Below are 22,045 nucleotides of genomic sequence, written 5' to 3'. Positions count from 1 at the left end.
AAAGTTGTTTTTTAGTGGGCGTACCAATAAGGACGAATTCAGTCTTGGATGGGTTTAGTTTGAGGTAGGCAGTCCAGATCCAGGACTGGGTGATGGCTAGCTAATCACAGAGACAAGTGATGTCCTGCACACTATTTACTCTCATGTACAACAGAGTATTGTGCACATATTGGTGGATGGCTATATTGGGATATTTGAGGAGAGTGCCCAAAGGCTCCATGTAAAGGTTAAAAAGGATTTGTGAGAGGATGGAGCCTTGGGGACTCCGTAGGAGACCTGAAATTGGTTAGAAAGCAACAAGTTCCTTTGAACAGCCTGGTGTTTGCCCGAGAAGTAGAAGGTAAACCAATTCACGACAGTGCCAGAGAATCTCATTTTATCAGTAAGGAGGGAGAGAAGGATGCAGAGGTCAATGGTGTCCAATGAAGCCGAGAGGTCAAGGAGGATGAGGAGGCATGAATCGCCCTTATCTGTGATTTGGAGTGCATCATCCACTACCTGGATGGTGGCTGTCTTGATGCTACACTTGGGGCAGAACCCTGACTGATCGTCAATTAGGAGGTGGAGTTGTTAGATTCTGGCGAGTAGTTGTATAGCAACTACTTTTTCCAAGATTTTGCCAATAAACGTGAGGTTCGTAACGGACGTAATTTCACAAAAATACCAGGAATAGCAGATGTGACATCACACGACCCTGGACCTCCCCAATGACATCACAGCAAGTGACTTCATTTGACCCTACCCCCAAAAATAACAGCGCAGGAAGTGGTGGCACACAACCTTTCACCAATTGACATCACAGGAAGTGGCATAATCTGCTTACATACACAAATCGAATGACACTTTGCACAACACTTCTGCCATACCAATGCAGCTACCTTTCATGACAAACAGTTGAATTGTAGCTACACAGATAATGACTATCCTCTCGCATACCCCCTCTAGACTACCTCTCTTCACCCACTCACATACCAACTAGACATGAGTAGCTAGCAGGGACTTGGCCACCCTTTCATATCCTCATATTAATCTGGAAAAGTGTGTGGTTCACTTAGGCATCAGCAGTTATGGCTGTGTAAGGGCAAGGGTGTAGACTGCTGAAATTATCTACAGGGCATATAACATGCCACACCCAGACCCTCATGTAAGTGGGGCATGGTACACTTTTTTACTATTTCCAGACCTAAAAAAATATTTTAACAATTCGCCAAGTTCTGTAGGAGGTGAGACCATGTGGGGGAGGCTAGGGACACTTTGGGGTGGTTAATGGCTGGTTTGTCCACGAACAATTGGCCAACAATTATTCATGTGTGACAAAACCTTTGAATTAGTGACCTGATTTTGGGCCTCATTCCGACCCTGGCGTTAACCAAGGCGCTATTAGCACCTTGGTTGACGCCGGTACTTTTCCGACTCCGCCATGGTGAATGGCGTAATTACCGCCCCATTCCAAGGTTGGCGGGGGCGGTAATTCCCCATTCACCATGGGCCCTTCCCCATTCCCATTTTTGCCCCATAGGGCTCAATGGGAATGGGGAAGGTGCCAATTACGGCACCGTAAATTACGGTGCCGTAATTAGCTCCTAGGTCCCTTTGCGGGTTGTTTTTTTAACGCCTGCAAAAAGCAGGTGTTAAGTACCAACCCGCAAAGGGAACTCGGAATAGGGCGGTAAGGGTTTAACGGCACCGGTCTCGTTACCAGTGACCGTTAACCCTTACCGCCCTACACGGGATGACCCCCTATGTGTTTTTATATAATGGATCCTCCCCACATTTTTGTTGATGGGGGGCCTGCTCCACTCAAATGGGGAGAATCTACATCAAAACAACACTTGCTTCACACATGGTGCTTTGCTGTGATTATGTGTGCAACATTTGGAGGTGGAGGCCCGGGGGAGGGGAGGAGGGGTGTTGTGCAGGTTTACCTTGAATTCCATCAGTAGGCGCCACAATGTTTTATAGGAGGAAATACAGGTGGAAATCTAGGCACTCCTAAATGAGGGTCTTTGAATGTGGCTACCTGGAATGGGTCATCTGGAGGAACTTGAGCCCTGCTGGAAGCTTTATAGGAAGCTTTATAGGGATGACTACAGAGGTGTGGGAGGCTTGATCCTTAACAGGGGACTTGTCTGCATAGTGCAGCCTTTTCTGATCTTTAATACCTGGGCAGCAGTTACTGTATCATATTAATAGAGGGCAGTAGTAGGATCTTGCCTCTAATATATGAGCATTAAAGCCCTTTTGATGGAGCGAGTACTGCTTTGCTTGTAGTATTTCTTTATGTGGGAGCTTTGTGGAGGGCTACATGTCACCTTGTGAATGGCATCAAGCTAGGAGGTTTGGGCCTCCTTGCTGGTAAGTCCTCTTCAATGTCTTATTGCCTGATAGCTCAATTTGGCTGGGGTAGAGGAGGAGCGACCAGTGCAGTGTTCTCCTATCGTTGGTGCCTCCAGCAGAGCGGGTTCGATGTTTTTCCCTAGCCAATCAGTTATGCAGCAGAAGCACTGCTTTGGTTCCCTTACCTGCAAAATCTAGAAAAGCTTAGACATAGCAATGTGACATAACTGTAAATGGCAACATTACACAATACACCGTCACATAACATGCTAGCACAACACACCAGCACCATGTCCCAAGAAATACACAAAGTACCTACCAAATGCTCTCTGCAGAATGAAGTTTGCTTTAAAGTGGTTAGTCCAGCGAGGTGTTTTGGAAGCTATGATTCAATGACCGTGTGGGTTGCAAACACACAAAAACCACAAGCACCATAAGACCCAGGCCAACGTTAGATTGGCTAAATTGGGAAAAGTGCACAAACACATGGAGGCACGAAATTAAGACCAGTACAAAGAACGTGCACAACTGCTGACATCCAGAGGACCCCCGCTCCCACCACCTGGGGACATAAATTGTTCAGTGCTTACCATCCAGTACTGTAGCACTCCCACTCGTTGAAGCACCCAAAACGCCCCTACCTACATTAATCAATATCTCATGCGAAAATGTCAACCAGATCTCTCAGATCTAACTCCAGCACCCACTGTTTCAAAAACTCAAGAACAGCTTCCCAGTAGCAGCACCCAGAATCTGGAACTCACTCCCCTCGAACATTAGCAACAAGCCATCCCACACTCACTTTAAGAAACTACTAAAAACCTGGCTATTCAACAAATTCTAACTTGACTATTCTCATAAGCCCTGTTTATAACCATATGTTTTGCTGATTAACTGTAAGTGTACACTGTTGCCAACCGATGTTGCCCTGTAACTAACATGCCATTATCACTGTATTTCTTGACATCTTTCTCCCTGTAACCAGAAAGCATTACTGTAATAATGTAACTTACGCCTGACACCCCAGGGCTTGGGCGTATAATCAAATGTAATAAATAAATAAATCACCATTAGGAAATAAAGTGCTCCTGGTGCACTTCAGCAACCTTAGGGAAATATGGTTCTACTGGTTTGCATCAGCAACCTTAAGAGGCTATAATGCTCCTGACTCCCTTTATGAACCTTAAAGAGATATGGTACACCTGGCTTGCATCAACAACCATAAGGGGATATACTGCACCTGGCTCGCTTCAGCAACCTTTGTATACCCCCTATGCAGAAAACAAGTTGACCAAATGCTGGCCAGAGATATTGTGAGGAATTGAGGCAGAGGTTGTGAGCTTAGAATAGATGTCCTTATGTGCCAGTAATGCCCTGTTCACATTGGTGTACCGAGCAGAGAAGAAAGGGGGCAGCCCTCCCCTCCCCCAGTGCTCTTTCACTAGCCAGACCGGGACATTAGGAAGCGGGACACCTCTCTGGTTCGGAACCCTCATTAGGAATGAGGGTTTCGAACAGGAAAGGTATCCCTCTGCCAGGACAATTGCCCGTGGAGCTCGGGGCAGCAGAGTGGCTCTCCAGGGGATGTGACACATTGCTCTGTGTCAACAGAGCATCACAATGGGAGGAATTAGGCACTGATGGGAGGGAGGAGAAACTATTAGCTGGGACTTTTGTCCTTAAATAAATGTGAATGGGGTGATCCGAAGTGAGAAGGGTGCATAAACTATAGTGCTGCATGCTTTATGAAATGATGACTATGCTTTAAAACTCAAGAGGGAGTTGTTAGGCTCACATTATTGCTATTGTAACTTTGAATGCAGGATGGGGAGAATAAACCTAAAGCCATAGTCTTATTGCTCAAAATATTTCTATGACGATGTATATATATAGTGTAAAGTTAGTTCATTAGAAAGGCTAGTTTATTATGAAATGTGGTTTGCTTCCAAGGTATTGCAATAAAAGTATTTTTTAAGCACATGAAATGCAAAGCATAACCTTAATAAGTATCTATAATAACTAAACCTGGGAAGATGTGTTCTGTTGCTTAAATTGTCCACAGCCTGGTTTCACCATTTCACCAAACTGTGTGTGTGATCTTGGGCAAAACATTTAAATCAAATCATTTAAATCACACTGTCTTATCTACAGCTCTGTAAGTGATTCACTTCATAGCTTATGTTAATATATCATGCTGTTATAAAAGAAAAGCCTAAGGACTATAGAGTTGCTCCAGTATCCAGAGAAGTTAACGAATTTGAAATAACTAATAACTTTAACAAACCTACAATACCAAAAATACCTAATTTTGTATTAAAATTATATATGTGGGTGGGGTCAGGGATTAAAATGGGCTGGGGGTGGGGTGAGGTTATAGGCCTAGGGAAACAGGGGCTTTGACGCCCCCAACCCCACAGCCCCCGAACAAAATAAAATTCAGTATTTTTTCTGTATTTTAGGCTAGTGAATTTTTGTTTTTGTTATTTTGGTTTCTTTAAGATCACATGGAACCATTTGCTCCATATATAAGAATAGTGCAATTTAGGTATTTTGCACCACATGTTATTTGCCACATGGCTTATTTATGGCAACTTATTCTAAAGTCACTTCCATTGTGCCTCCTTGCATGGTCCTTTTCTGTTGAAGTCACTTTTTCTGTTGAAGTCCAACTTTTGTTGGTGCAATCCATATGCAAAATTATTAGGTTTGCATATATTTTGCCTCACAGACCTCTAATCGAACAGTTTCCGGCCTCTGTAATGGTCCTGCAGGCTTTTAGTTTTTTTGTTATGAGTATGTGTTAAAATGCCATCCGCCACCAATCTTACCAAAAGACTTGATTGGGCGGGTGTGAATACCACATGGAACCGCGTGCACTGCATTTGGGGGAAAAGCAGCAGGCCTTTTTTGGTGGCTCACACCCTTACCCCTCTCCTTGCAACCCTGCCTGTTCGTACTTCAGATGTTTTTGGCAGTCACATCTGGTGGTCAGTGAGCGCCACACTAATTCCATGCCACCACAATTAAGGGTCCTTCTGTACACCAAGGAGAATATCTTAGTGGGTTAATCTGGCTGGAGTTTTATGCGTATTTTATGGCAGGTCAGCATCCTTTGACGATTACTCAATGTACCTGCTAAAAACAAGCATCTGTGTTTACCCAAACAAGCTGCCGAGCTCCGAGCTAAACGGATACACACTCTGAAGAAGACAATCAAAGACCCGACTGTGCTCGACTCCTACACAGGGTTGGATGCGAGCTCAGTAAAGGGAGTTTGTTTTTAGTTCAGTGGTGAGAACTTGCATAGATTCTGTGCATGGGAGGCAGCAAGGTCGTTAAAAAGACTCATGACCTCTCTGCCTAATTTTTAATTGCAGTTCCGTTAATCCATGTACGACAGTGTTATTGCTTTGCATAGTAAAAATGTACAAAGTTACTACCGCTCCACAAAATCAATCTCATAAACCATACGATACAATGTAGGCGCCAATAACTTTAAGAGGGTTAGCTCACATGCTACTGTAAGCAGAGGCGTTGCTGGGGGGGGGGCTAAGGGGGCTATAGCCCCCAGGTCTTTTGCTTGTAGCCCTGGATAGAACCTCAGGAGCTACAACCAAAAGGCTAGCTAGCCTACAGTCCCGACAGTTTCAACATTAGCGTAGCCCCGGGTCTTTTCCAGACCTAGCAACACCCCTGACTGTAAGTAAAGAGGGCTCTAATAAGAGCCCTCTTTACAATCAGTTTCTCACTGCCTTTGCGATCCTTCACAGGGGTCGCAAAGGCAGAGCCAAAGGTCACAATGGAATGGGCAGGGGTCGCGGCTGCGAGCCCTAGCGACCGCCAAATGACGGCCCTGGTTTGCAATGGGCTGGCTAAGTCGTCTGGATCTAGGGTTGGTTTCTTCAAAAGACGCAGTATGAGACCAGTTTTGAGAGTGTCAGGAATTATCCTTCTGCGAGAGAGGCATTGATGATGCTGAGGACGCATTGGGCGCCGGGCCCGTCAGTTGTTTAATGATGGAGGCAGGAATTATATTGGCAGAGTAAGAAGTAGGTTTGGAGGGAGGGGGGCAACCATTTTTAGGAGATCCGGGGGGAAGAGCATAGTGCATTGCCGCAATAAGACTTTTCACAAATGAAAAAAAACAATCTTTTTTTGGCTTAATGCATTGATTGCTGCAGGAATCCCACAGAATGCTGAAAAGGAAAAGGGCTGAAGACAGGTTTTAGGGGTACAGGAGGGCATTGGTGCTTTCACGTTTGCTTAACTCTGAAACGGTTTACTGGATTTTCCCAAACATTCCAGCTTGTGGGTGGGGTTTGCCAGACACTGATTCGGAAACATTTCAGCCAAATCCGTTCAGCGAGTCAAAAATTATTAACAACCAAATGTTGGTCAGTGCAAATTGGTTTATCCTCACTAGCATATATATTTATATACATATTTCACAATCTAATATTATGGTTGGATTAAGGCGTTTATTGGAGAAAAAAAAACATTGCACCTGAAATGTGAGATTAGAATAGGCCATGTCACTCTACAAGCTGCGCATGCCTTAGTGCCACCCAGGTCGCTAGGATACAGACAACCACATATGTATATACCCTCATTAGTTTAATATTGTCTAATATTCTTGTTATTGGGGCATTGCGGTATGCTTAGCAAACACAATCAGTGCTATGGTGAGTTTACAAAATGCATGAAAAAAAAACATCTACCAGCAATGTGAGAGTAGAATAGGACATTTCAGCTAACATGCCAGTGCTATCCATCCCTCGAAGTTTAATCCCAGTTCAGATCTAATGAGCAATGCATTATGTGTATGTAAATTAGCTGAAAAGCATGCCTTTTTTGCTGCCGAAAATTATTTTTGTCTTACAGTGCAGCCCTATTTTATACATAGCTTTATGATCTGAAGCAGAAGTGGTACAGTCTAAGAGAGAGATTAAGAGAAAGACAGAGCTAGAGAGATTGAATAGACCATTTCAGCTACAAAAACCTTGCATGCAATTGCGCCACCCAACAGCCATCCTCGACATTCATTCCAGTGCAGAGCTACTGAGCAAAGCTGTGTGGATATGCAGATTAGCTACAAAAACATTGGGCCTCATTACGACCCTGCCAGTCCAGAAAGAACGGTGGTGGTAAAACAGCTGCCACCGTTCTTTCCGGACTGGCCAATTAAGAGTCCCGCAGGCGGGAGGTGTCAGTCCAGCTAGGTCTGACCGGGCGGGTTTAACACCACCCGCCTGCAGGCGGACATGGAAACACCGGCTCTATCATAGACGGAACCAGTGTTTCCATTGTCCCCATAGGGGACTTACACAATTCCGCCTCCGGAATTCCAGGATCACCGGGGTCGTAATGCCCCGGTGATTACGGGAACCACGGAGACGGAATGGTAATACGGATACGGGTCCGGCGGTAACCTGCCGTTTTTTCTGGCTCGGTTACCGCCGGACTCGTAATGAGGCCCATTGTTTTGTGCTGGTGGCTGCGTAGTGGAGGTGTTCTTTCAGGCCCCATTTCTGGATGGCACTGTGGCATATGTGGTTTGTTAGCAGAAATGGTATATACTCACCAAAGTGTTTTTAAAAGCATTTTTAAACCCACGATAACATTGATGGTGGTTACTATATGTATGAAAAATAGTCTCTCACACTACACATGATGGTGATGATGATGAGCAGTAGTGAAGAACTGGGATGAGGAGGATAATGTGCGGTAAAGAGGGACTGGGACGAGGAGGATGATGATGCATGGTAATGAGGGACTGGAGCAAGCACAATGATGCACCGAATGAAGAAGTGGGATGGGAATGATGATGGTGTGCATTAATAAGAGAATGGGTGTTAGACAGAAACCTGTGCAGTTCCCTTGGGGAACACTGCAAAAGATTTAAGACTACAGGTATAGCAGTAAACCCACTTGGTAGCAGTCTGCACCACCCAGATTTACCTGGTAGCTGTGGCTGAGCAGTCAGACTTCCCTCAAGAAGAGTTAGGCAGTATGTAAAGTATACACAATATGTACTCAGACACAATAGCACAAGCAAACACTGACCAGAGCTTGGTTTCAAAAGTATATAGTTATTTATTTTCAAGAACACATAAGTTGAAAACACTCTAGCAAAATATAGTAAAACACTCTAAACACAGTTATATGGAAAGCAGTCTCAATCCTTATTCCTATCTAGACAACTCTAAGTTAACACCACATAATTCAAACAGAGGTGGGCGCTTAACGTTAGATGACACTCTAGTAGGTGAAAAGAAGGGAGAAGGAGCAGAATTAGGATAACCACACCACTCTAAGGTTAAGAACACTTTTTGTAAGCTCAAAGAAGCACAGAGTCACAGGTGAGCAAAAGTCACTAAGCAGGGCCCACTCTTAGAGCAGACAGAGCGAAAACGTGCCCAAGATCACACAGTTGGTAGGGATTCAGAGTCTTGCAAGAGAGTTCGGAAAAGAGTTAGAGAGGCTTAGAAAGTTTAGCCAAAGTGTCCCAGGCAATCCCAGGATCGAAAGCCGGGGGCTAAAACTACCCCGTACAGTCGGTGGCAAGGGAAGCCAGGCGGAACACGGTACCTTAACGGAAAGGATCCTCCAGCGGGGGCAGTGGTTCCAGGCAGTGGCAGCAAGGCTCGACGTCGGTCAGGGGAGAAGAAGATCTCGCTGAAGAGCAGAAGAAGAAGGTCGTTGCACTGCCCGGGAAGAAACCAGCCGCGGAGTCCTCCGGTTAAAGGGTTGTACCGACTTTCGCGGTTGGGGTAAAAGTGGTGGGTATTCCGGTTGCCGGGGTGCTTGGCACTGGCAAGGCGGCCACGAGATACCTCGAAGAGCGGAAAGAAGGTGAAAACTGGTTGTCCCCACCAGTCAAGGGAAGGAGCCACTCCGTTAAGAGTTCTCCTCGGTCGTCGGGAAAAGTGGTGAGATGGTTCAGCAGGGCTCTACCGGCGGTGTCGTCGTAGCAGATCAGCTCAGCTCGTCCCTCGTCGGATTCTTAGGTCCTGTGGCGACTTCTGAAGTTCCAGTCCCCAAAGCCCTGCTTTTTATGCAGCAAACCCCCATTCACCCAGCCTAGCTGTCACTCAAACATGCTAAGTGGTGAGCCGGCCGGCTCACCACTTGGGCCAATCAGGACGGAGCGCGACTTGAGTTACCTAGGTAACCCAGTCCAGGGTGCCTAAATCCCCCTCCACCCCTCCTAAGTACCCCAGACAGAGTGGCACCACTTTGGAGGGCTTCTGTGGAGAAGCCCGCCAAAAGTGGGACAAAGGGCTCCACTTTGGGTCAGAGTTACAGAGGCGAATGCCAACGCCATTTTAGCATCAAGTTTTGGCAAAAAATCCCAACCGGAGTTATAATAATAAATATATAAACCGGCGGTATGTTTAAGGCTACCGTAAATAAATAATTAAATGTGTTAGCCTAAAACAATGGGAAATCCCATAGGAAAATATTCGCGGTCGAATATAAAACGTAGTTTCCACTGCCACCAGCCAAAACTCGATCAGGGGGGACGGAGACGTGCCCCCTCGACTAACAGACCCTGGGACAATCGAATTGCCCCAGCCAGTACGTCCACAATATGATGGTTTGTACTGGTTCTGTTCAGGATTTAAGACTAGCAAAGTCTTTGGTGACTTTACATGCCCTGGGGGACAGTAGTCAGTCCCAGGGTATGGAGTCTATGTTGGGGAGTCCCTAGGACACCCCTGGGTCACGGCACAGAGGGTGCTGTGTAACCCACATCACAAAAATACATGAGGCCCTATGGAGTAAAAGACCCCATAGCCCATTCAACACAAGGTTTAACCAAGAAAACACACTTCAACATGCCCAAGAGTGAGGGTAAAAGAGCCTCACTCTTGGCAGGAGAAAAAAAAATAAACCCCAGAAATCCAGCAAAGCTGCTGGGGGACTCACTAGGTAGGGAAATTCAGCCTAAACAGAGAATTCTCCCTAACAATGGGCCAAGGAGAATGCAATGCAGTAATAAGGGAATGGGGTGAAGCAGATGATGATGATGCACATTAATGTGGGACTGAGACGAGGATTTTGATGATGCATTGCGCAGTAATGAGGGACTGGGACAAGGAGGATGATGAAACATTGCAATGAAACACTAGGATGAGAAGGTTGACGGTGCACAATAATGAGGGAATGGAAAGAGAATGATGCGAGTTACTGAGGGACTGGAATCAGGAAGATGATGATGCATGAGGGACTGAGGTGAGGCAGGTCATTTGGAGCAGTGAGGAAGTAGGCTGAGTAGAATGAAGATATGTGGAAATGAGGAACTGGGACAAGCATGATGCGCTGTAATGAAGAACTGGGACGAGGCAAATGATGATATGCGGTAATGAGGGTCTTGGATGAGTTGGATAGTGATGTTCAGTAATGGGGGACTGGGTGAGGAAGAGGATGGTGTGCGATAATGAGGGACTGGGATGACTATGTGCAGGAATGGGGAACTAAGACAAAGAGTGTGATGATGATGCATGGATGAGGATTATGGTTGGTAGTAAGTGACTGGGACGAGAATGATGATGTTGCACAGTAATGAGGGCCTGTGGTGCATTTTCATTTTAAAATGTAACCAGCGCAATGCATTAGCTATGGCAATGCTCCGTTCATAAATTGTCTTTGCAAATCGCTTGTTGTTTGATACATATTTGCCCAAGTGATTCTTCATAGTATGTTTACTCATAATTTCCATTCTCAATTCACAACTGCATTTGCAAAATAATAGGTTTTCGTAATGTTTATTTTGAGCATCTTAATCAAATCCAAGTAGGAATTCTTACCATCATTACTTCAAAGTAAAGGTTCCATTGTGAAGTGAATCTAGCTGTGCTGCCTCTTGTACATCTTGGAAAATGTAACCTATAGTAATGTGTACATGGATGTTCATCATATCGGGCAAGCTCAATCGGATGCGGCTGAATTAATTGCTTGCCAGATTTAAAGAAGATCCATTCAGGGCTTCCAAAGTTATAAAACACACACCCACCCACACACAAACACCCACTCGCACACGTTCTCGTCCTCTCTCTCGTCTCTCTCTGTTGTGCCCTTTGTAGTTGAAAAGATTATGCGCGTGCATATCATATGGGCTCAAGCGTTTTAAAAACTATGGAGAATTACACACTTTATTGCCCGGTTATGTTGCAAGTTTGAGGGGAACTTTACCTGACTTGCTGTTGGTCGTTTCTTCGGGTCCCACAGGAGCATATCTTTCATGATCTCTAGAGCATCATTGCTAGCATTAGGAATGAGTATTTTTAACTTTATTGGGACACATTGTGGAAATCGGAAATTCATGGCAGACGAAAGTTGATATCCTTCTGGCCAATCAGCCTAAAAAAGAGGAAATGTACATAAATTGCATATAATAAAATCACAGCAGAACAAGACTTACTGTCATTTTACTTTCTCTCACAATGCAAAATACCTCAAGCCCATCACTAAATGGCACCACTTAAGTCCCAATAATACATTTGTGCCAGGATGATTACACTTAAAACGATACTTATGTAGCTCTATACTATCACAATTGAGCATGCATTTTGTTGTCAAGCTATATTGCTGCCGTAGTCATCAACTTGGGCTGATTTTACTTCTATAATTGATTTGTTTGGCCGCATTTAATGCAGGATTATGATCCAGATTGTATATGAATATATCTGTGAATTGATAATTTTGCACATTTGCCAGCGTGCTTGCTGAGTGCAGTTACCTACAGGAAGGACTCCTACTGCTGGCTGGTACGTCAGTGAAGAAATATTGACTTTTCTCTCATGTTACATCGTGAGACTACTGCTTCTCAACTTCTCTCTTTTCGTTTATACAGCTTCAACAAGTATTCCTTTTGGATGTTTGTGGATTTTATATTGGTGGACATTCATTTGACTTTGAACATTTTTGAATTTGGTTCCGCCTACCTACTTCCTGTTAGATGCTGGCTTTCCGGAGGCCCAGCACGAGGAGGTGGCTCCGGTCCAGGAGGCCGCGTGGCCTGGAACGCGGCCAAGGCAGGAGCGCTAAAATAATCACACACACACGCTGGTGTGCATTCGCCCGGAACTGCCTCCCTCTCCAGGGGGCGGGGCTTTTATTAAGCTGCCCTACGTCACCGCGCTGCGGGACGTAGGGCGGATATAACATCCCTCCTTTATTTCAAAATAGCCCAACAAAACAAACATAAACAACATGCTCAACTATAAACTCCTGCCACTGCTGTTGGCTTAGCATACATAGTCATTCAACCTCGCAGGCGGTCTCGTGGTCTCTCTCAGACTGTACCGCTTCGCTTGGGGGCTGTCCCCGCTCGGTTCGTAAGTCTGCTCACCTTCGCTGCATGTGTCCTCACCGCTGGGCAGTCTCGGTGATTGCCAGCTGCGATCCCCCGCGGATTCCTCCTCGGGGTCTTGCGCCGGCACGTCGCTGCTTTGTTGCTCGTTGTCGTCGTGGGGCCCCTCGCAATCCGTCCAGAGGTGCTGGGGCACGGGCTTGAACCAGGAGGCGTTCCTTGTTACTTCCCGACCTCCCCGTGTGACGGTTATCATGGTCCCACGCCGGTTGCTGATGGTCCATGGCAGTTCCTCATACCTGGTGTCTAACTTGGATTTCGTGGGATTTCGCAACATGATGACTTGGTCGCCCACTCTGTGGTTTGAGGGCCTTGCTCTTCTCTTGGCGCTCATGTGAGCATTGGCCCGTGTTCTCCTCGCTTCCACGCGTGCATGGTCGACGTCGTCAGGGGTTCTGCTTGGATGATGGGGAATCGACGAGTTGATGATAGTACCGAACATAAGGTCCGCCGGTGGTATGCCCGTGGTGCTGTAGGGGGTGAACCGATAGTTCCTTAGGAACCGGAATAGGTCGATCCTCCACGGGCTGGCGTTTGCTTTTGATACTCGGAGTACCTTGTTGATGGTCCTCATGAATCGCTCGACATCCCCATTAGCCTGTGGCCACCTTGGCATGATGTGGTGGTATTTGATGCCCAGTTCTTGTATGTATGACCTAAATTCCTCCCCTGTGAATGGGGGTCCATTGTCGCTCTTAATGGTCGTGGGCAGACCATGGGTGGCAAACATCTTATCTATCACCGGGATGACCACTTCCGTGGCGGTGGACTCCAGTATCTCGACCTCTGGATAGCGTGAGTGATCATCGATTGCCACCAGTAGATGTAGACCCTCTCTGATTTTGCAAAAGTCAATGCTGATTGCTTCCCATCGTGCCCGGCCACGCTCGGCCGATAGGATCGGTTCTGGGTCTGGTGGTCCACTCGTTATTTGGCAGGGTAGACATGTGTTCACTAGGTCCTCAACACGATCGTCGATGTGAGGGAACCATACCCGGTGTCTGACCCGTGCCTTTGTTCTTGCAAGCCCTTGGTGTCCTTCATGTGCTAAGGCAACTATCCTGTCTTGCAGCCTTGGGGGTATGATGATGCGGTCACCCCTTAGCAGGAGCCCTCCCTCAGTGATTGAGAGGTCTTGTCGAACCGTGAACATGCCCGCTAGGAACTCCTTGGCCCCCTCGGTTCTGTTGCGTGTGTGCGACATGAAGTCTTTCCAGTTGCCTGACATAATGGCATCTTTTACCAGATCGCAACAGGGGTCATTCTGGGTTTCTGTTGCAATGTCCTCAATGTTTATCGCTTTGGGCCTCATGGTGTGGACCACTTGACAAATGTGCTCCTCCGTTTCTTCGGCGACTAACACTTCCTGCTGGGTGGCTGGTCGTGGGTGTCTCGACAGGAAGTCTGCGGGGTTGCCGCTGCCTGGTTGGTAGACAAGTTCGAAATCATATTGCTGGAGGTGTAGCAGCCACTTGGTGATTCTGGCTGGTGGGTGTGCCGATGACCCAATGAAGATTGGTACTAGGGGCTTGTGGTCGGTGATCGCCGTGAACTTGCGCCCATATAGGTACATGTGGAAGTGTCGACACCCCCATAAAACGGCGATTGCCTCCTTTTCTATATGGGAGTACCTTTGTTCCGTTGCTGTGAGCGCCCTGGATGCATATGCAATCGACCTTTTTGTGCCCTCTTTCGTGACCTGCATCAGGATTGCTACAAGTCCGACTGGGCTGGCATCCACAAGTCGGGAGGTCCGTGTCATAGTAGGCCATCTTGGTATCAGTTGACAGGGAGTCTTTTATGCTCTCAAATGCTTCCTGGCATTCGGGCCCCCAGTCCCACTTGGTGCTGGCCTTTGTTAGCTCCCGCAGCGGTTCGGATAGGGTTGCTAAGTTCCGAAAGAATCTGCCACAGTAGGTGGCCATTCCCAGGAAACTGCGCACCTCGGTGGGAGTCGTGGGGGGGCTGGCAGCTTGTATGTCCGCCACTTTCTGGGGATCAGGTGATATGCCTGTGCGGTCGAACCTGTATCCAAAAAAAGTTATTTCTGGTTTTAGGAATTCGCACTTCTCTCGATGGATTGTGAGTCCGGCGCTTTCCAGCCTGCCCAGTAGTGCCTTGAGTCTCACGATGTGTTCCTTGGTGTCCGGTGCATGTATTAGGATGTCATCGCTCACGTTCAATACCCCTGGTATGCCTCTGATGACCTCCTGGATGGTCTGTTGAAAAACCTCTGCGGCCGATGATATGCCGAAACTCAGGCGCTTGTACCTCCTCAGACCTAGGTGGGTTGAGAACGTGGTTATATAGCGCGACTCTCTGTGTAGCTTCAGCTGGTGGTACCCCGCCTTTAGGTCTACCTTTGAGAACACACACGATCCAGTGAGGTCAGTGATGATTTCATCAATTGTGGGTGTTATGTGTCGCTCTCTTTTTATGGCTGCATTGGGCAGGCGCATGTCAATGCAGATCCGAACTTTTCCTGGTTGTTTGGGCTTCCGGGTGACTACCATCGGGGAAACCCACGGTGTTGGTCCCATGACTTCTTCAATAATACCAGCGGCTTCGAGTGACCTTAACTCCTTCTCAACTTGTTCCCTCATGTGGAAGGGTGTCCTTCGGTGTCTTACCGCGCGTGGTTGCACTGATTGATCAATATGCAGTTTGATGGTCTTTCCTTTGAGACAGCCTATCCCCCTCTGTAGCTTGGGGTGTTGCCTGAGGAAGTTCTCAACCTCGGATGTGTCGTCAACGTGGCATATGAATTTGACCACGCCCAGGTCTTCAGCCGCATCTCCGCTCAGCAGGCTTTCAATTCCCGCCTTGACAACATAGATCTTCGACCACAACTTCTGTTCGCCATGCTCAAGAGTGGTGCGGAACCTCCCGATGACTGGTAGAGGTTTCCGACTGCCGTAGGCAAATAGCCGAGTGTCTGTGGATTTTAGCTCAGGTCGTGGTGCGAGAGTTTGGAAAACGGTGGTTGGCATGACGTTTACCGAGGCCCCCGTGTCAATGGTCATCTGTATGTCCTGGCCTTGTATGCATTTTCGTCGCCTGGCGGTTCTTTTCGACGGTGCTGGCCCTTGGTTTAGTGTCGATACTAAGTACACCTTTCGGCCCTTTCCTTCGTTCTCCATGCCTGCTGTTTGTCGTAGGGCTGAGAGGTCATCTCCCTCTTCTTCCGTCGAGGAGTTGACTACCGCAACCCTCCTCACGCTGGCTTGTTTCTTTTTTCTCGATGACCCTTTTTCCTGGGATCCTTGTGGAGGCTGTAGTGGCGTGTTCACTGATCTGCACACTTTCGCGTAGTGATCCTTCCTGCCACATGCTCCGCACGTGGTGCCTTGCGCCGGGCAATTTCGCCTTCCGTGCCTTTGACCACCACACCATCCACATTCAGCTGGTCCTGGTGCTCGAGGCTGCCACCTGTTCTGGGTATAACCGCTGCCACTTTCACTTCTCGTGGATTGTTTGTCTGAGATTTGAGCAACCATCGCTGTAGAAAGTGACGGCTGAAGTTTTTGTAGGGACACTTCCATGTTGGCGGCCCTGGAGTGGGCGAGCTCCCTCTGTCGACCCAGTTCCAGGATGCGTTGTAGGGGGATGCCCTTTTCACTGAGCACGAGACGCCTCAGCTTCTCCGAGTGAATTCCATTTACGATTTGCCTCCTTATCTCCCTTTCAGTGTTCGTAAACTCACACGACATGGCCAGCTTCCTCAGTCTCGTGTGGTAGGCGTCGAGAGTCTCATCGGTGGCCTGGATGGTCGTGCAAAAGATAAAGGTTTCATAGTCTGGATTTAGTTGCGGGAGAAAATGTGCTGTTAGCGCGTCCTTCGCACTCCGGTATGCGTCTTGGCCGTCATCGACATCCAGGGAGTTGAAGATGCGCAGTACCTCATCGCCCATACTGAGGAGTAGATGAGCTTTCATCTTTCTGGAAGACGTGACGTCCTTACATTCCATGGCCATCTCAAACTTCTGTAGCCATAGCTGCCATCTGGGCCCACTGGATGATGGGTCTGTGAATGGGTCGAATGGTTGGATCAACGTCGACAAACTCCCCTGCGTGCGAGGCGGCGGTGACGCCATAGACAGGTTTGCCGCCATCCTGGACGGTGTTGAGGGTCCAGGGGTAGATGACCCAGTCGCCATGGTGTAGCGTGCGCTTGGTCAACGATACTCCGCCCTCTGGGTTCGTGCGCGCCTTGTGGTGAGGCAGTGTCCTACCGGCACTTGTGCTCCGATGGATTGGCGCTTCGTGACCCGTGTGCCATGCGAGGGGCGTTGTGCAGGTGATGACCGTGATGACACGAGACGAGAGAAAAAAAACATTTTTTCACCCCCTTGAAGATGATGTGTGGGAGGGGAATGGAAAAAAAAATTTTTTTTTTTTTTTTTTGGGGGGTGGGGGTCACGTGATCGTGGGGGGCCCCCACCGGGTGTCCAAAAATTAACACGGAGCGTCCGTGTGGCATCCGCGTGCGAAGATGGTGGTGGAGCGCGTGGATGCTCGCTCACTTCCTCGTCGCCATTGTTAGATGCTGGCTTTCCGGAGGCCCAGCACGAGGAGCTGGCTCCGGTCCAGGAGGCCGCGTGGCCTGGAACGCGGCCAAGGCAGGAGCGCTAAAATAATCACACACACACGCTGGCGTGCATTCGCCCGGAACTGCCTCCCTCTCCAGGGGGCGGGGCTTTTATTAAGCTGCCCTACGTCACCGCGCTGCGGGACGTAGGGCGGATATAAAACTTCCTACCGCCCTCAGAAGCAGCTGGGCACGCGCATTCGCGCGTGAGCATTTGCCAAAGTGCTTGCTGAGTGCAGTTAGGCTAGGTGGCGAGGAGGTGGTTGAGTGCCCCTCCTTTAAGACCTATAATCTTATCTAAAACATTTCTAAAACCGTAACAGTGTTTTACATACTACATAAGATTGCATTGAAATTACTTATACTCATTGTAAGTAAACATGAGTTACGCTTACACCTTAAAAAGCGCCATGCCGTCTACAGCTTCCACTGGCAAAATAGCGCTTTGTAATTATGTGAAATACGATCGTTCCAAACTGTCTACCTTCTGGTTAACTTCTCGCGCTCGCAGACATATTCCTGTACAAAATACGGACAAACGCGAATTTTGTAAATTCAAAACTCAATTTCAGTCTGCTCAACTAACAGCCACTTTGAACGATGAAACGGCGACACCAGCCAAGACTGCTGCTGAAATTCCAGATGCAGTGTTCATCGACTTTGCAGATTCAGCTCTAGTAGAGTCTGACCTGGCCTCTTTTTTTGTTACCTATGTCTACCCTTCCCATTTGTCCCTCTCTCACACTTTCGTGTGTTGTTATACCTATCAACAATGCAATTACAGCCACTGGTGATATTAATTCTGTGATGGATGCTCATCTGCCAGTGCTTTCCACACCAGCCTGTCCGAGCAGCACAGACTGTAGTGCACAATTAGACAGTCCAGCCATAGCAACCAATGTGAATCCTGCTTGCCGCTCCACTAGCTAGCGACTCCACTCTTAATGACTCTGCAGCATCTGCTGCAGACAATTGTGTTGAATTACACAGAAAAACACATTCAAGAAGCTGAGCACATATCCCCCGGCTTGAATAACGAGCTCCAGGGAGGAGTACATATTGACATGCAGGAATATGACCAACAGTCCATAAAGGCTGTCCTTCAGCCAAATCAATTATCATCTACATTGTCGCAATTCCCAATTGTTTAGTTTGCGAATCCAACACCTCGCAGAGTGTCTTTTCCTGGGCAAGCACCCTCCCCCTTGATTGTAGTTACTTTAGGTGCTTGGCTATGGAGCTCGCATCTCTAACAAGACTTTATGAGACGCTTGATGGAAAAACAAATAGTAACACTGAACTACTTCAAAACCTTACACAACGCCTAATGGATCCTAGCTGTCACTTTGAATGCAGTCAGGCTGACTTTACAGAAAAAGTCACCAATATTAACATTGCAGCACCACATTCTTTAACCTGATCGGATCCTTCCATGAACTACAGTCTCTGCAGAAGCCCTCAACATTCTCTTCATACAAAGTCTGAATATACTGTATTTGACATATCTCTGATAATAATTGATTCAACTTCCTCGACCCTCCAGGCTGCCCACTCAGTGGATGCATGAGGTGCCTGTAGTGCCTGGCACCCTGGCGAAGATCCACCTCCACAGGAAAGGATGAGATCTGGCACCCAAAATAATGAATTGCATCAAAGCTGTAGTAACATACAGGCGAATCCCATACCAGTTCCTTCTAAAAAAACCTGTTGTAGGTGACACAAATATCCAAACCACCGCCCGACATACACTATATTTTCTAACAATAACACCCAATCATTTAACCATCACATGTCAAAGAAGCCTAAGAATAAGACCTCTTTGCCAAAATCAGCACAGGGTAGGTGTTGTAAGTTTATACGATCTATAGCTCTTCCTCCTACCCAAACACAGACTACCAGCTCTCAGATAAAAAAAAATATGTTCAGGTTTCCAAAGTGAAACAAGCTAATAAAAAGGCTAAAAAGTCAATCCATCATGCCTTTAGACATGTCGACACATGCTGACATGGACTATGAGCCTCTTCATGACCTTGTACGAGAGGCCAACAACTTGAATAGTGACATCGCAAATCGAAATATCAGTTAGAAACTTAACACTACTGCAATTTCCCCTCTCACAAGCTGCTGTAAGCTGACAGGTTAATACTGCTGATATTGTGGACATTGCTGGACATGGTTTTGATGATAACCCCAGCTCTGATGCCAGTCAATCATCACATATACTTTAATGTTCATACCCCACCTCACTTACTCACCCTGCATTTCTGACTCATGAGCAGTGGCAAGCTAAGACTGGTCAACCCATGACTGCTGGCAATACTGCCCCTAAATTAAGGTTGAATTTGCCAAGTGATCCCACTGAGCAATAGAAGGCTTGCATCCATCCCGCCTAGAGCAGTGATCCTATAAGGTCATCTGTTAAAGATGTCACGACCAGCCAAGACCATGATTAGGTGCCCCATAGAAATGTCCACTCTCTCATATCTATGGTAGAGGGTGTTGCTTCAAAATCTATACTTTAAACAGGAGCAGCATTCTTGCAATTTTCGCCGACATACCATGTCTGGAAGATCTTCGCTCATCGGACTTATCACTAGTTGAGTTTTTAGACCACCAGGACCTTATACAGGCTAGAATATGGATTACAATCGGACATAGTCTTAAATACCTTGTAGAAGGCAAAATCAGAGTTCTATTACCTGGGTTTCATTCTGCGACAAGATGATGTGCGTAGTGAACCCTTGGTAACGGACCACTGACCTCCAAGACCTGTACGCTGTGCAATCTCTCCATCCAACCCGTTACCTGCAAGCAGGGATCCTTTGATTACATGCAAGAGGTTACTGTAACATCACAGCCCAGAGCCTTTGAAGGGTGGGACAGACCCCGTCCTCAAATTGAGAAAAAGGTGGCTTGTGCATAACAACTCACTCCTTCAAGTCCAACTGCATGTAGATTAGCCAGCTGGAATACGAGGGGGTTCAAACATCTCTTACAGTTAGAACATAACCTGTTAAATAATTATGACATCATACTGCTCCAAGACACCTGGTACACTACACCTCCAACCTGGCATGGCTATATGCTATCTTTACTTCCAGCCAAAGTATCGCATTGAGGACGCCCATCAGCTTGTCTCTTAGTAGCAGTCAAAATGTGCTCCCATCTCTCCCTGGAACTATGAACCACACAACCCCTATTTGTAACTGGTTAAAATTATATCTCCAGCTGGAAATATTGCCATTTAGAACAAATACTGGAACCATAATTGTATTTCTTATTCTATCTTCTCCAACATCTAGAACACATACTCGAACTTATTGCTCTAGATTCCTCCATTATGTAAACCATACTTGCAGGTGATCTAAACATTCATTGCTTCACGATTTGCTTGGCTCGACATTAGTGAGAAGTGGCTCTCTATGATGTGAAATAGATCTTTTGTAATGCTTAATGGTGCACTTACAAGAAATATGTCAGATCTGGGTCAGGTCATTAGTTCTTCTAGAGTGAATCTAATTATTTATGTTTCTATATGGGAATGTTGGTACAAAATCGTATTGAGATGGTTTGGGCCTTAACTAGTGTTCTTCAGAATGAAGCTTTACCAATCCATCATGGTAAAGAGGGAGCTGAACGCTGATTGGTGCAGATATCCTCCTGTTGTCCTAGTCAACATTCTAAAATGCCTTTCATTGTCCGGTGAAGATCAGGAAAGGTCCTGTTTGTGAAAGCTCCTGTGTTTTATTAGGGCCTTGAAGTTAAGTATCAGTATTCTGAACCAAATAAAGAAGATTAACTTGACTGGCCCTGCATGGCACACGACAAGCTGAGTTGGTGGGAGCGCAGCGTATCTATAAACTGCAGAGAAAAGTTATGATAAAGAAAAGCCTTTCAGTGACAGTTTATTCTGTTCTTTAAGTTTAGTTACTTAGTAAAGATTCAATTCAAGAATTGTTCGAATAGTTTATTTGTTTGACCATCCGAAAAGAGCATGTGTTAAAAAAAATGGCGCTAATCATTTCTCCAGCGGCTTGCCTGACTAGCGGATCTGATAAAAATTAGTGTTTTGAGAAAAGCGTCTGGGCAGAAGGAATAGTAACACTATAGAAAAGCCTTTCAGTTTGAAGAGTGATACTACCTGCTGTCTTTGAAATCTGTAGTCAAGGAGTGTAAGTTCTACAATTTAAGCACTACTCTACGTTCAGCATAGTTTCAAGATTTTCAATTCTGATAAAAGTCTACATTCGAGTTCTTCAAGAAAGACTTTGGTGGAACTTCTGATAAGTGAACAAATTGGTTAATTATTTGGGAACAATTGAACTCAATAAATTCTCAATGTAACCTTTCCTGTTTTGCCAAGTGGCCACCAAAAGATTTGTAAAGACACTTCAAGAAGCTGAGTCTTCTTATCAATTCAAGTCTCTCTCTTTCAACATGGTAATGAAAATAAGATCCTCTAAGCTATGCGCAGAGGCCAACAGGTATTAGTAGTAACTAAGGATTCGTGGGAGAAAATAGTAAGTTTTGTGAATGATTGCAATTTGTTCTTGTTCTACTTTTCTGCAGCTAGGTGCCAAACAGACGACCTGAATCTGTGTTCTATTTTCTCCACTTCCACGTTCCCCTGGAGAAGTTGGGATTTCAGCTGTTCTTGAAGTCAGTTGTTGACCACACTTTTATGGGGGACTGTGGGGTTCAGCAGCTTCCGCAGACAAGAGCCTGCAGGACCAGACAAGATATCC

The 22,045-nt window shown here is 46.5% G+C and overlaps 1 protein-coding gene across 9 annotated transcripts in view; it reads right to left on the bottom strand.

Moving 5' to 3' along the window:
* MAK (male germ cell associated kinase) overlaps positions 1-22,045 on the bottom strand; it is a 695,810-nt gene that overhangs the window by 227,363 nt on the left and 446,402 nt on the right. For all 9 annotated transcript variants that reach the window (XM_069613432.1, XM_069613434.1, XM_069613429.1 and 6 more), the window contains one exon: positions 11,533-11,700. In XM_069613432.1, coding sequence (XP_069469533.1) covers positions 11,533-11,700 — 168 coding nt within the window. The remainder of the gene's footprint in view (positions 1-11,532; positions 11,701-22,045) is intronic.

Source organism: Ambystoma mexicanum, chromosome 5p, assembly GCF_040938575.1.
Source record: "Ambystoma mexicanum isolate Mex_15411 chromosome 5p, UKY_AmexF1_1, whole genome shotgun sequence".
Lineage (NCBI taxonomy): Eukaryota > Metazoa > Chordata > Amphibia > Caudata > Ambystomatidae > Ambystoma > Ambystoma mexicanum.
The sequence above is the reverse complement of the archived record's forward strand: the minus strand, read 5'-3'. Positions and strand labels throughout refer to the sequence as shown.